This window comes from Cajanus cajan, chromosome 8 (assembly GCF_000230855.2).
Source record: "Cajanus cajan strain Asha chromosome 8, NIPB_CcT2T_4, whole genome shotgun sequence".
Classification (NCBI taxonomy): domain Eukaryota; kingdom Viridiplantae; phylum Streptophyta; class Magnoliopsida; order Fabales; family Fabaceae; genus Cajanus; species Cajanus cajan.
The window spans coordinates 5,064,952-5,080,289 of NC_138524.1; the positions used below are offsets into that span (position 1 = coordinate 5,064,952).

Consider the following 15,338-nt stretch of genomic DNA (forward strand, 5'->3'; position numbering starts at 1 on the left):
TGAACACGATTTTTTCTTAAATAAAATGGAACAAGTTGGTATTATTAGACTTGAGGAAATTTCTTTATTTGGGATTTTATAATTTGGTAAACAAATTAATGGTGTAAAACAATGCCATTTTTTTTGGGTAAAACTTCTATTACCTTGCATTTCAAGCAACACAAACTGATAATGGTTTGTGCTCACAATTGGACATTAGTTTTCTTTCTAGACCTCATATATGCAAATATGCCGTTGTGGTTTTCGAATTTGTTTTTTGCGTTTTGATCGAGGATGACAAAAATCTAAAGTAGTTTCAATTGTAGTTGGATTTGGCTAAAAATTTGTTCTCCAAGAATTGTGAATAGCCCGAGTTCCAATGGGTTTTCTGATTAAAGAGTTAAAACATGAGAAGGTGATGAGGGCTTATCAGAAGTTTATTCTATGGCAAGAAATAAGATAGAAAGTTATGTGTCAATTTTCACACATATATATAAAGGATTTTGTTCATCCCTTTGCTTGAGAAATTAATCCTAAAGAGTATAGCTTCTTGGAGGTCCTAAGAAAGTTTTCCAGATATCCTTTTTCATCTACTAGTTTATAAGGTAAAGTCATTTCAAAACATTGCGTGCATATATGTATTTTAATTTGAGCACATCTACAAATTTTAACATTGTCTCAAACATTACACCATGCAAAAATTTTTGCAAATTACATACGTACGTTATACACATGAAGCATATGTGTTGACAAATCTTAGTTTATATATACTTGCATGCAAAATGCATTAAATTATTTTAGTCTCTAATATCGACCATGCATGCATGCTACCTTTGTTGTTTGGTTTTGCAGGTTAAAGTCTTAAAGATGGCAAACCCCAAAGGCACCACCCGTGGCCTAGCATCTATTATTGTGATCATGACATTAATTCTCTCCAAAACTGCAGCACAAGTAGTAGCAAGTAATATATACAATGCTTTCGTTAAAAGTCTCTACTTGTTCCTGTTTTCTTCTCTCTTTTTTTTTTTTTTTTGCAATTGGCAAAATTAAGATTGCAAAACCATGAACAATGCACAAGACCACCTTTTTTTTTTCTGCAAAAAATATGGACAAACAATATATGCATGTCATGCTTGACAAACTAACACAATCATAGATTTAAGGGGAAAAAAATGAAAAGTGAGAATAGAAGTTTTGTATTTGTAAATATTTCCTTTGACAATAGTCATAAAATATCTAACCTATGACTGACAAGTCATAGGTTTAAGTAAAATTGAGTTAAATCCCTTAACACTAACATGATTTCTCAAGAAATATTTATTCTTAGAGGAAGAAATGATTGATTTACAATAAAGAAATTTACTTTCTTAAGTTTACCAAAACCCATACTTGATATTGATAAACATTTTTCGCTTAAATAAAATCTAGAGGATGCATTGCCTTTAATATTTTTGATTTGATGGTTGGAAGTGTTTTTTTTTTTCTTTCCGAAAATGGCGCGTCATATTTAATTTTATCAAAATAGTGTAACTTATTTTTAATTATTTACCAAGTTTGAGCACGTTGTATTTGGAAAATACGGAGCATATAAAAATGAGTCATATCCGATAAATATGACTTATCAAAAAATTTTTTTTTGCAACCATATTTCACAAGTACGATTCCAGAATATTATAATTAATAATAAAGATCAAAGTCGTGCATATCAAATAAGAGTTTCACATTTTTTTTAATGCATAAGTCTCACCTACACAAGTTACTTGACATAGTAAATAATTTAAGAGAAAATAGTATATACACTTACACAAATATTTAATCACAAATTAAACATACAGTAACCACTAAGGTTAGCCTAGTGATTGAGTAGGAAGGAGTTGAGATAGTTAGAAATATGAGGACTTAGGTTTAATCTTTATTACAACCATCTTTATAATCTTTCCTAAATACAGTAAATTTGTTCACTTTAATAATAATTACCTTAAAAATACATACTAAAGTTGATTTGCAATTCATTGAGGATGTAAAAAATTTTACACAGTTAAAATCATAATTTAAAACATACAACACTTTTGGTAAAATTCAACACAAATTGCACTACTTAAAAAAATAAAAATCACTAGTTATCCAATATGTTTTCATATTTCCTGTGTATCCTAGCTTTTAAATGACCTGACAGGAGCACATTATTTTAAACAGATAATGTGTCAAAACCCATTAAAATGAAGGACAATACTGTTAGAGTTGATCCATTTGATAATTTAAAAAAATACAGAGGAGGATTTGACATCACCAATGTGCACTATTGGACTGTAAGTCTTTCTACCTCTTCCTTATTAATATTGTATCAGTCTAATAATTCCTAAAATCCGTTTTCTTTTTAATTTGTAGTCAGTATTCTTCACAGGAATATTTGGATATGCAATTGGGGGGCTTTGGCTTTTGTTAGGAATTGTGTGTGGATTACTTTTTGTAATAAACAAATTTTGTTGCCAAAAAGATGGAGGAAGAAACACCAAGAAATGTCTTCCTTGTATTTGCAAGAGTTGTCATTTTTCGCCAATTCCTCTGATTATGTCACTCATCATATTAATTATGTAAGTCATCAAACCTTTTCGCATACATATTAGTCATGTCATGATAGTATATACTGTATTGGTTCTCTATATGGTTGCAAAATATGCATGGTGGGTGTGTACATAACAAAATAGAAAGGCACAAACTGTTTAATCTTTAGAAACTGGTCTTCAAAGATATAAATAAGAGTTTAACATGCATATATCTAATAAGATTTAGGTTTAATTGCACTTTAGTTTGTCACCCATTTAACGTATTTTTTAAAATTTTGTCACTCATTTTTTAAAATTATATATTTTGCCATCTTCTTTGTTAATTAATTGTTTCAATTGACTACTCACATAACATAGTAATCGTTAATGTGTCACATTATGTCATGTCGATGGTCAACTTGAGAATTTGATAACACTTTAGATACTTAGAGAATCATTTTGAAATGGTACTTGCTTTCAAATTCTGGTGTATTTATAATTATTGTTTTTAACAGGGTTGCTAGTGTGATAGTTTACATTGGGAGTGCAAAATTCTATTCTGAATCAAGGACTTCAGTTAAGGTTATAATCAAGATAGCAGCTGACGCGTCAGAAATCATACACAATGCAACAACAGCATTAGGACAAATCCAAAAAGCGTTGGTGGGATCCGGTATTAGTGAAGACATTTCTACAAAACTTAACTCTACGGCTAAGAAATTAGATAATGTTGTTGACAAAATCGTAAACATAACTACCAAAAATAGGCGCACTGTTAACAAGGCTTTCAAAGTAATGTAAGAATTTTCACTCTCATTTTCATTTTGAAGTGAATATATACCTCATTACATTGAAATGATTTAATGCTTTTAACTTCAGGTTATTATTTCCTATTGTGATCGTAAGCTTGAATTTAGTTGCAGTACCATTTTTGTCAGGTATGTCTAACTGGTTAACCATGGTGGTAACATATAATGACTATGATTTCTATTTCGATCATAAGTATGCTAGCATCATTGTTATGATCATCGCATTTGAGGTATTATATTGTATGTTTGATCCTCATTGGATTATCACGGTTTTGTTTTTCAAAATATCATTTTTGCCCTTTTGTCTCAATTGGCACTATACACTTAAAAGTTAAAAGTCTTGGATTACTTACCAGTCGAGGCCAGAAGTCATTTATAAACACCTTCTCACCTTAATCCATCGATGTGCATTTTTAAGGACAAAACCGAACTAACGAGTGTCAAAACAACCAATATTTCAGATGATATGGTAACATTAACAATTATGGTAAACTTATGGTCAGAACTATTTCTACAATTACATGTGACAATTAATTTCAAATCTCATATCCTGTTTAGATTTTATGTTCATGATTGAAGGAAAGCCTCAACATGAAATAGGCATGATTCTCATAATATGTTGGAATTTTCTGTTGAACAGTTTTTGGAGTAAAGATGTATTGGAAGCCATTTTACCTGTAGGTAAACTAAATTGTACTTGCTTGGAACTAATATTTTCATCCATGAATTTTTTGTTATTTTTTTCACTCTTCTTTTCTCAGGCTTGTTATACTGTGCTGGTTGATGACGGCGTTGTGCTGGCTAATCTTTGGATTGTATTTCTTCTTGGCAAAGTATAACCAGTTTCTTTCTAATTTACTGATTTTTCTGTTTGTTTATTCTGAGATATCAATTTTCCTGTTATAAAATGTTTAGCATAGTGAAATTAGACCAGATAAACTTCTTCATGAGTACTTATAAGAGAAGAAAATTAGATGATAAATCAACTTATGCACAAGTTATAGAGAAGTTAAATGAAAATAATTTCTATAAATGGCATAAGTTGATTTTTCTAATTTCTATAAAATCGCATAAGTTAAATGAAAATAATTTTTATTACATATAATTGTTTATAAAGAAATTTATCTAAACATCAAAATAACCCATCTTATTCTTCTGCAGTTTTTCTAGTGATACGTGCACAGTTCTTTGCAACTTCGAAGAAAATCCCTATAACAACAGTCTAACCTTCATCCTCCCTTGTAATGAGTTGCGCTCAGCAAAATCAATTCTACATGAAATTGGTGCACGGTTCTCCATCCTTGTCAATGAGGTAGCCATTGCATAGTCTCAAACACTAATTAGTGTTTTTTTTCTTCTATATTATTCATATTGTGTTGGTGTTTAAATTCAGCATAGTAGATTGAGCTAATATGTCATAGAAGACTAATAAGTTATATATGCTTTATGAATCAATGGATTCAGCCAAAACTTGAGTTCAATATTTGCGAGAACTAAAGGAGTTCAATTTTCATATTTCATATTATTATCTGAAATGGACATAATGTTATTATTCTTTGATTAATCTCTAGGTGAATGCAAACTTGGCGAATTTGATTCCAGATAATGTTACCCTGTGCAATCCTTTCACAGGACCACCTGAATATTTATATCAGACAGAGCATTGCCCACCTAATTCTTTTCAAGTAGGAGATATCCCAAAGGTATGATACAAATAAGGGAATTAGTAATTACCAACACTATGAATGTGTTTATCAAGAAATCAGAAAAATTTTAAAGCTAGATTGACCAAAATAAACTTGTTTGATATGAAGACTTGTTTCAGTAATTTCAAACTTATTTTCATAGGTCACTCCAACTAGCTTATGAAAATAAGTTAGCTTGTAAGCTATAAACTTTTTCACTTTTATTCTCATTAATTCTAATGATCAGGTTGTTAGAAGATTTTTTACCTGGTTTTTTAGAGGCTAGATGCCTATTTATACACTCCAACTGGAGGGAAAGTGGTGATATTTGATTTTAATTTCCATTTAATTTATGTGTCAAATACTCGGAAACAAAATTTTGTTGTCTATAATGATTTTATCTGACTCGATTAGTTAGAGTTGACTCTAATAAAAAATACTTGTAGTTTATTAAAAAAAAAAATTGTCTCAAATAACTCAATGTGTCTTTTTCTGTGATTCTAGATTTATTAGCTAATTTTACCAAACACTCTCAATTCAAATTCAAAGAGATAACTTAAAAGTGTTTTATCTTTTAACTCCTAGTTTCTTATGAGCTTCAGCTAGCTTATATTTTGTTTTACTAAACACAGCTTATCTCTTCCATAATCTTGCAATACAAGTATTTTACTTACAATCTATGTTTACTAACACTATCTCTTCCCTAATCTTGCTTTATAGGTATTGGAGCCTTATACTTGTTTTGATGATGAAAAATGTAGCAGTGAAGATTTATTAGTTGGTAGTGAATATAGGTTAATTGAGTCTTATGCAATGCCAATTCAGAGCCTACTGAATATGATTCCTTGGATGGATCACTTGATAGGATGCAGGTTGGTGAAAGATGCATTCTCTCAAGTCCTGGAGAAACACTGCAAGCCTTTGAAGAAATCTGCTCGGATGGCATGGATAGGTTTGGTGTTTCTTGCAGTGATGATGATGTTTTTAATTGTGTTATGGACAATCAAGGCTTGTCAAGATCACCACAGTTATCATCCTTCAGATTCTCCTGTGTAACCAACCCCATTTTGTAATAGGAATTTAGGAAATAATAATGATAATTGAGACCAGTTTAAGAGATTAATCACACTAATCATAGCAACCGCAAATGAGGTTAAAGTAATCAAGTTTTTTTTTCTTCCAAAGGATTGACTTATTAGTGAAAATGAAGGTAATATACGAATGAAGTTAAGAATTTCTACGAAGAAAAAAAAATTAGAAAAGTAGGACTAGGGTGAAACCGGAAAAGTGTTTTTAACTTTTGCCTAGCATGGTAGAAAGATATTTTTTTTTTTTACACAAACAGTTTACAATTTATAAGAAAAACTAAGTTGAGTATGAAATTTAAAAAATAAAAATAAAAAATTGGGGGATAGGGGGCGTTGGAATAAAAGAACTTAATGATTATTATCTTTATTATTTATTTGTAAGTCAAAATTATACATATATATATATATAATAGAATAATATAATAAAGTTCATGCAACTCCTTATTAAAGATAAAAAAATAAAAACATGAATGTACAAAAGAAAAAAGACTAATTTCATAATTATTAATTACTTGATTGATGTTCAATATTAACTCACTTGTAAAAAAAAAAAAGCCTATTATTTTCTTTTAATTAGAAGTTTTACATTAAGACTAGGCACCATCTTATACAACCAACTATTAATCTTTTTTAAAAGATTTATAGTAAAAAATAAAAAGACTTAATAATCAAGTATATGTGTTTTTATTATTCTTCCTTGAATGAAATTGTGAAAATGAATATTAGAATAGTTTCATATTGTCAATCTAATTTAAAATAATATATTTTATTATTTAATAATAAGTATTAGAATAGATCGAAATCACAAAATATTAATAAGTATGAAAACTAATTAATTATCGACTATACTCTCAAATATTATAATTTTTTTTATTCTTTCTATGTACTAATATATATCATCGTATTTTTAAGAAATTAAAAAAACAAACAAATATCTTATCATTTCTTTCTCAATTCAAAAATTATGGTTCATAAAATAAAACAAAGTAAAATATTGATAATTATTAATAAAAATAGAAGAAAAATAAAAATCAAATCAAATTCTTTCTTCTTTAAATATATATATATATATATATATATATATATATTTTTATATATACTTTTTAGTAATATACTATTGTTAAAGATCATTAGTATACTAAACTAACATGAAAATCTTATTACCACATTCATAATTTGATTATTTTATAAGTTCAAAATGATTTTTTTTAATACAAGTTATCATGTGTGTGCTATTGAGATTCATTAAATATTGTGTAAGATTTATATTCAAGCGTATATAAATAAAATTTGTAAATTATTAAGTGAATGAACATAATAATTTAGTGGTTAAAATTATTTAACTACTTAAGGAATATCACCTTATTATATTTGAGTGATAAAACTTATTTTATTATCATTTTGATATCTAGTAACATGTCATATATTGTTTATAAACATAGAGAGACACATAAACCATGTCGTTATTAACGTGACACATAGCATTCTGATTCATAATTTAAAAATTAAATAGCAATATTAATGTTTGAGAATGTGTTTCACATATTAAAGACTTATTCTTGAAAATTCACTGAGTTGGGAATGTCATATTTCCATATTTATTTAGAATTTTAAAAAAATATTTTTGAGTATAATTTATTTTTGATAAAGTAGTTATAATATGATTCTCTTCACTTTAATTCTCATAGTGGAGGATAGGAAAGTTGTGTTTCCATAAAAATGTGGATAGTTATGTTTTAACAAACTTTTTCAACACATTTTTTTAATTTAATTAATTTAAAATGTTAAAATATTTCTAAGAATGTTAAAATGCCACCAAACACATTTTAAAATATTCCAAAAATAATATTTCAATAATAATACTCCTAAAAATATGATTCTTGGGGAGAAATAATGTACTTGCAAACAAACGCACTTAAATCTCGATAAGTAATAATAAGGTATAAATTGAATAACAAAAAGAAAAAATAAAAATTAATTTATCATTTTTCATATATTAGAGACTCTTATTTTGTCTCTTAAATTCTTATAAAATTAATCATATATAAATTTCCAATCTTGCAAACTTTAGTCTTGTGATGTCTAGTCAGACTAAGTAATGTGCGTTAAGATCTCACATTGATTAGACATGCATACAATGATTTTTTTAAAATGACTTATGCAATGACTAAGAAACTTTGAAGATTGTGTTTTATTTTTTTTTCTTTTTATTCATGAACATAGTCTACACCATGTTTCAAAATTGATAATAAAAAACCAAGAATTAAATATGAGAATTGAACTTGAAAATACCATATTGACCCTCATGTCCTAAAATAGACTCTATAACTATTTACTAAAGGCTTAGACTGTGTCATATAAAATTGAGGAATGATTTACAATTTTTTTTCTTAGTTGTGTACTAGAGTTTATTGCCTTATCTTAGTTTAATTTTTATATATTATCAATTTAAATTATTTTTATACATTAAGTAAAAAAATTACAATACCATTAAATTATGTTATAAATTAGAACTATGAAATAAAATAACGTAACTTTAAAGTTGTATTATTATTTTTCAATTATTTATTTTTTATAGGTATCATAACTATTTAGGTTTTTATTGCGATCACCTTAAAATTGACCTTCTTTTGAATCTTAAATCTTAGAGTGTAGTTTTAAGGTGTTTTTGTTTTGATGGTACAATTTTGTTTCAAAATTCCTACAATGAGTAATTTTTTAAAAAAGTTGGGAAATGGATAAGTTGCGTTTATTACACGCCAAATTTATTGTTAAAATTGTGTTTTAAAGCATGACTTATCTATTTATCATTTTAAGGTATTTTTTTTCAAATTTAAAAATCAAAGTTGTGTTTAATAAATCCTAAACCCTAATTTTTTTTGTAAATAGTTGTCTTTCAAAATTTAACTTTATTTATTTTAATTTCTAAATAATAAGGAAGTAATGTTATAATATGTTATGGATAAATCTTTTAACTCTCTAAATTATGGATTATTATTTATTGTTAATCAATGTTTATATTTCAAGTGTTGAAAATTACGTTTGGATGAAGTGTCATCTTACATTTAGGAAAGAGAAAAATTTGAGGGAGTTTTTTTTTTTAATGAGATATTTTTTTAGAATTTTTATTAAGGGTTATGTTTATTTTAAATTTTTTTAATCATTTTTTTTAATTTACCATTTTTATTTTTCATTGCATTTTAATAATATTTAAAAAATTGTGAATGATTAAAAGAGTTTTATATAACAAAATAATTTACTTATAATAAATTTAAAATATAACTTATATATAAAAATATTTATTTATTTATTATTTTAATTATAATATAATTTATATATTCAAAATATTTATTTATTATAAATTTAATAAAAAAAATATTTTTCCATGTATTACACAAGTTAAAGTATTAATTAATAAAATAAAATTGGATCCTTAAAATAATATAATTAATTATATAATATATAAAAATTAAATATAACAATTTTATTTAGAATTTTTTTAATTAAAATGTGATAGTCAAAACTTACTAATTTGATCCACGTTGTCTCGATAAAACACAACCATTCCTTTGGTCTCTTGAGTTTTTTAATATAAATATGAGTTAATCACATATTATTGATATAAAATTTTTTATATTGACAATCACTCAAATTTATTAATAGTACTTTTTTTATTTATTTAATTAAATAAGTAAATCACATACAATTAACTCTATAAATATACCCTACGCTCTCTTCTCTCCTCTTTGGCTCCTCCTTAATTAACTTTGATCCTTCAATTTCTACATGCATTCATCTTATAATGTATTCTAATTCTAATTAATTTCCCAAATTCTTAACCTAACCCTACTTTCTACCATTTGCATATTCCTATAAACCTCTTTTTTTCTTTGCCCTTTCAACAGACAATTAAAAGATGCCTCGTTACAAGGACGAGTCCCCTGCAGTTCGGGTCTACACTGTCTGTGACGAATCAAGGTCCTTCTTTCTTTCCTCACTTCAATTTTTCTTTTTCAGTCCAAAAAACTATATTTTTAATCATTTTGTTTGGAGGGTGCAGATATTTGATTGTGAGGAACGTTCCAGAATTGGGATGTGGGAGTGATTTGCTGAAACTGTTTTCATCCTATGGAGAAGTCGAAGAGTAACTTCATTCCTCACTTCGCCAATTCTATATTTATTTTTTAATTTTTTTTCGGATTCTGGTCATCAATTTTATTTGATTCTTCTCTGCAGGTGTAAGCCAATGGATGCAGAGGACTGCGACCAATTCACTGATGTCTTTTGGATCAAATTCCGCCTTATCAGCAATGCCAGGTTTCATTCTGTTCTCCCAAAATTGGCGGATAAATTAGTTATGTTATAAGTTTAAGGAGAAACAATAGCGACACACTCTTTCAAAACTTACAATTCAAGTGGACCACACTAAGTTTGTGTTTGGATGAACGTTGAAAGAATGGATTTAAAATGACATTGATTTTGAGGTGATATAATTTGTGTTTGGATGTAATTCAGGTCCGGTGGTTTGGGGGGAGGGACATAAGGCCTAGAGTGATGAGGTGGTGTGGTTCGAATTCCTCCAACTAACATAACATACTAATTGCTAACATTTGTCCATAAAAAGAAAATAGTAAAACTCCATACAAATTTTTTTATAATAGTAAAATTTGCTGAGTTCAATCAATTTTGGACTTGTAATTAATTCTTCGATGTGGAACCAAACATGTGGAATCTACTCAAAAACAAATTAACTGGTATTTCAATGTTATTATGGAGAATTCAACGTCAAACCAAACACACACTACATAATTGGGCCTCATTCTCTGTAACGTTACTGCTGCAAATTTACCCTATAATAAGGAGAGTTTTGAAAGGATGCTAGAGTATGATGCTAGTATTTCTTTATGGTGTGTTTGAGAAGGTTATGCTGTCTTCAATTTTCAGGTTTGCCAAAAGAAAATTGGATGAATTTGTTTTCTTCGGGAATAAATTGCAAATTTCGTATGCTACCCAATTCGAAAGCCTGTCGGACACAGTGGATAAATTAGAGGGAAGAAGAAGGGAGGTTTTAGCGCGATTGAACCGTAAGTTAAAGCCTGCTGGTGGTTGCATTTTAAACTTGTGCATGCTACGTAGAATACATAAATGCTTGTTATATGAATAGTTGTAACTTGTAATGACATATTTATCAACTTATGCGTTCCCCATGACATCAGCTGGAAGATCTAAAGGTACCACAACCTCAAGTTCTAAGCCTTTGATTACATCAAATATTAATCGCACAGAACATTTAGATCCTAATGCAAGGTAATTTATTTTGTCTCTGTTCTGCGGTTCCAAGCTTTCAGTTGAACTGTTGAAGTTAAGGCAACATTTTTAATTGTTTCTCTTTTCCCACTGTAGGGATGTACATTTTGAAGAAGGTTCACACAGCGGTAATTTTCCAATAAGAACAGTTTCCTCTAATGAGGTTTGTTGCTCCTTTGTTATATGCATATTAAAAATCTTACACTGGTCTTCTTACTCTCTCCCCTTTGAATTGAAGGAAATTTTTGGGTTGGGAATGAATGAAATCCTTCCTTGCAATTAATGTTACAAGAATATTTTTGTTAGGGCATTCTGAAGTTATAGTTTCTTGTCTATATTAAGTTGTCTCTGAGGACTGATCGGAAGACACCTATGCAGTTATATTTTTCAAATGTTCAGTTATCTTCATATATCAAATGGGAATTATTTTTACAGTTATTAACTTTGTTGCAATCTGTTAGGGCCTTGACCGGTGGATTTGATATTATAGTTTCCGGAGTTGTTGGACTTGATTATTTTTCTATAACTAGGATGTTATATGCAAAGAAAAAAGGATACTTGCTTTTCATGTGTCACCTCATACTAACATGTTCTATAAACAGGATTATTTTGCTTCACGTTCCATGAATCAAACAGTGAATCTTGTGCGGAATAAGCTTGATAAGGTGATGTCTCCCACCGCATAATATGTTTTAGGATCATTTTTTTTTGTGGCAGTCTGAAACAATTTTTTCTTTTCATCTAGATTCGATCAAGCGGCGAGCATATACAAGCTGGATCTGTGTCAAAGAAACAACGAGTTGATAATAGGAGGAGAATTTAATCTGTAAATTAAGGTGTACTTTTGTTCTCATCCGCTCTGCTTTAAATTAACCAAACATCGATTAATACGATTTTGGGTATGTGTTAAAGCTCAATCCCCTAGCCTGTAAATGAAAATTTTGACAAGTGAAATTTGAGAACAGTTTCATCCAATTATATTGTGGATTACAGTACATACACTGTACAAAGATTTTATTTTATTTTATTATTATTGTAACTAACTGGTAGCATATCAGCTATCCGTCCAGGTAACAATGCTAGAACACTAGCGGATTCCCAGTCACCTGCAATTTGTTTGCTAGCTTTTTGTTAATGAAGCCACGCCTTCTTATAGTTTCACCTTGTATTGAAATCACATGTTTATTATTTAAATTATAGCAATTAAGGTTTCAATTTGGATTAGTGCTGGTTATTCTGTGCATAAATGATGCAATGGTTCCACAGTCACAGCTTAACTGAGGATGATCCTGTGCCATTGAGTGGGTGCCGCAACAAACATTTCAATTGCATATGTACCAAAAACTTAGTACTTCAACAATTCGGTCTTCCACTTACACCCGTTTGTACTGTATGTTTGACCCTTCAATTTGAAAGGTCCTGTTATGTAAATATAAATAGGATAAAGAATGTTTGTTAGTTAGTCAGTTACTATTAGGATTTTATAGTCGTTGGGTAGTTGCTATAAGTAAAGCATAGGTGTTGTACTTTATACATACTAATAATATATTTGTTGTAGGAGATGGAATAAAATGTACATAGTCTTAGGGTTGAATTATTGTTATTATTGTAATTCTTAGGGATAAAAAGAACACACTAATAATAATAATAATTAAAAATGCATTACTCAGTTCTTTGATGTCTCTATATTCTCGGCTCTATCTCTATTCTGTTTTGTTCTCCCCTCTTCTCTTTTCTTCCCTCTACACTGCCACTCACATCTCCACCATCCAAACCAGCTCAGCAACGTCCTCAAACTGCTTTTGGATATAAATGTATTTTCCTTTTTCTTTTAAAGTCTGTTTGGGTATAGTCTAGAAGAGTTTTTCTATTAAAAATAAAGTTATATGTAAACATGGGTCTAAGTCCAAGACATCCTAGTAAGAGTCTAATTAATAGTCGTCATCATGATGATAACAAGTAGCATGAAAATGTCATCTTCTCTCCATCTTTATTGTTGGCCTTAATGTATGTTGGTTGAGTTCCCTTTTGTTTGTGTACCTTTCCCGGTTGTTAAAAGTGCCAAAGACCTCATTGTTTGCGTTTAGAAACCACCTTTCCTCCATATGCATAGAAATTTGTGCTTTACAAAATGTCAACTAGTGAACTAATATAGGAAATGGTGCCACGTTCATGTGTCTAAGGTTGCTTTTGGGAGCGAAGAAGTAGCAGGGAAGACAAGAGATCCGTAAAGAAGACACTGTTCAAACATTGTTTGGTAGCAAAAAGGCAAGAAGAAAAGCCAAGAAATTCATTAAAAAAAAAAAAAAAAACTTCCGCACAAAAGTGAGAAAGTTGATAAAAGTCACTGTACATTCCACTTTTTCTCGTCGATTTACAATTTACATAATGGATTATGCATGTAAACATAATCGATTATGTTTAAGATACTTTGTTTCTCGTTAAATTGCAACATACATTATTAATTATATATATAAATATAATCTATTATAAATATATATATCTATATAAAATTTATATTTTAAAAGTAAATAATTTAAAATATAAAAATTTATCTTCCTTTTATTTTTCCTTTCAAACAATCTTATTTTCACTCTTTTCTCAACTTACTTCTCTTATCTTCTTTTTTCACTATTATTTTTCATCTCTATAAAACACAACATAAATCATAAAAAATTCTAAACCAATGTTTACATAATATTTCATTTAACTTTTACAATTTACGAAAAAAAAATAGTATAATTATTTTAGAAGTCTAAAACTTGCATTTTACTTTATTATATATTATGATTTTAAATATCATATCGAACTTTCAAAACAGGTTTGAATCAAATGAATTAAAAAAAATTGTTTTATTTTTAAAATTTAATTTTAAATATTTTTAGTAAAATACATATTTAAAAATTATAAATTAAAATAAATTATTTTTAATCCTTGTCTTGTAAATATAATTTAATCATTTATATTAATTTTAAATTTTTAATATTTATATTTTTTTATATTATATTATATTAATTTGTTATCCTTTATTCTAAATGTAAATTTGTTATTATTAATGAACATTGATATATTTTATTGAAATTTAAACTTTTGTTTAGAACTTAAGTATTATATTACATTAAATGTTAAGAATTTATAAATAATGTTTTACTTTAATTTTCAGTGTTATAAAATTATGGTGTTATACTTATTTAATATTATTTTTATATTAATAATAATAATTATTATTTTATTAATATCAATTTGAATACAATTAAATTACATTTAAATAATTAAAACTTGAATCATTGACCAGACCATTTCAATATCCTCTAGCTTTAAAAACATAGATTATATGTCTATAAAATATATATATATATATATATATATATATATATATATATATATATATATATATATATATAATATAAAAGTGATAACTTGATTTGGTGTACATATTTTTTTTTAGACGATTTTACTCTTAAATTTTTAAATTAATTATTCTTATAAACACATGACTTAAATATAAAATTTTAAATCTTGAAAATTAAGTGTAACACTAATTAATCTAACAACATTAATAATTTTTAAATATTTTTATTAAAAAAAATATAAAGACAAAATATTTCTATCTCACTAATATTATTAACAATAGTGTAGATTGCTTAGCCTTAGACTTGGAATTGTCACAACTTATCTTGAGAACAAGTTAGTAAATGTAACTGGTTTAAGTACGTTGAAAATCATTGAAAAATGATAATAGTAGCATGTGCCCTCTACATATTCATGGTCTTGTTCTAAGGCAGGCATTCAAAGTGTGGATTATAAGTTTTACTGCTTTTATAATGCAATTGTAGAGGGGACTCTAAAGAAATGATCAATTTTAAAAAATACATACAAATATACTGATCCCAGTTTATAAAAATATTTAATTAAAGTGGTTGA

At 27.6% G+C, this 15,338-nt stretch overlaps 2 protein-coding genes across 8 annotated transcripts; both read left to right on the top strand.

The window, feature by feature from the left end:
• The first annotated feature begins 145 nt into the window (after window positions 1-145).
• Window positions 146-6,145, top strand: LOC114916045 (uncharacterized). Of its 4 annotated transcripts, none has more exons than XM_083062291.1 (11): window positions 146-584; window positions 832-940; window positions 2,176-2,288; window positions 2,368-2,573; window positions 3,041-3,322; window positions 3,405-3,463; window positions 3,975-4,011; window positions 4,096-4,167; window positions 4,496-4,646; window positions 4,906-5,037; window positions 5,885-6,145. In XM_083062291.1, exons 2-11 carry the CDS (start codon window positions 847-849, stop codon window positions 5,897-5,899), a joined length of 1,161 nt encoding a protein of 386 aa, XP_082918417.1. In that variant the 5' UTR covers window positions 146-584; window positions 832-846; the 3' UTR covers window positions 5,900-6,145. The 4 variants fall into 4 exon arrangements, with proteins under 4 accessions (XP_082918417.1, XP_029127789.1, XP_082918418.1 ...); XM_029271956.2 differs by having other exon boundaries at window positions 149-584; window positions 5,740-6,145; XM_083062292.1 differs by lacking the exons at window positions 146-584; window positions 832-940 and having other exon boundaries at window positions 2,372-2,573; window positions 5,740-6,145.
• Window positions 6,146-9,859: 3,714 nt separating this feature from the next.
• LOC109800908 (RNA-binding (RRM/RBD/RNP motifs) family protein) lies at window positions 9,860-13,909 on the top strand. Of its 4 annotated transcripts, none has more exons than XM_020361831.3 (9): window positions 9,860-10,085; window positions 10,168-10,251; window positions 10,344-10,424; window positions 11,052-11,191; window positions 11,324-11,414; window positions 11,511-11,577; window positions 12,017-12,079; window positions 12,160-12,250; window positions 13,598-13,909. In XM_020361831.3, the coding sequence occupies exons 1-8, from the start codon at window positions 10,024-10,026 to the stop codon at window positions 12,235-12,237; spliced, it is 666 nt and encodes a 221-aa protein (XP_020217420.1). In that variant the 5' UTR covers window positions 9,860-10,023; the 3' UTR covers window positions 12,238-12,250; window positions 13,598-13,909. The 4 variants fall into 4 exon arrangements, with proteins under 4 accessions (XP_020217420.1, XP_020217418.1, XP_020217419.1 ...); XM_020361829.3 differs by lacking the exon at window positions 13,598-13,909 and adding an exon at window positions 12,681-13,094; XM_020361830.3 differs by lacking the exon at window positions 13,598-13,909 and adding an exon at window positions 12,473-12,569.
• Window positions 13,910-15,338: the final 1,429 nt, after the last annotated feature.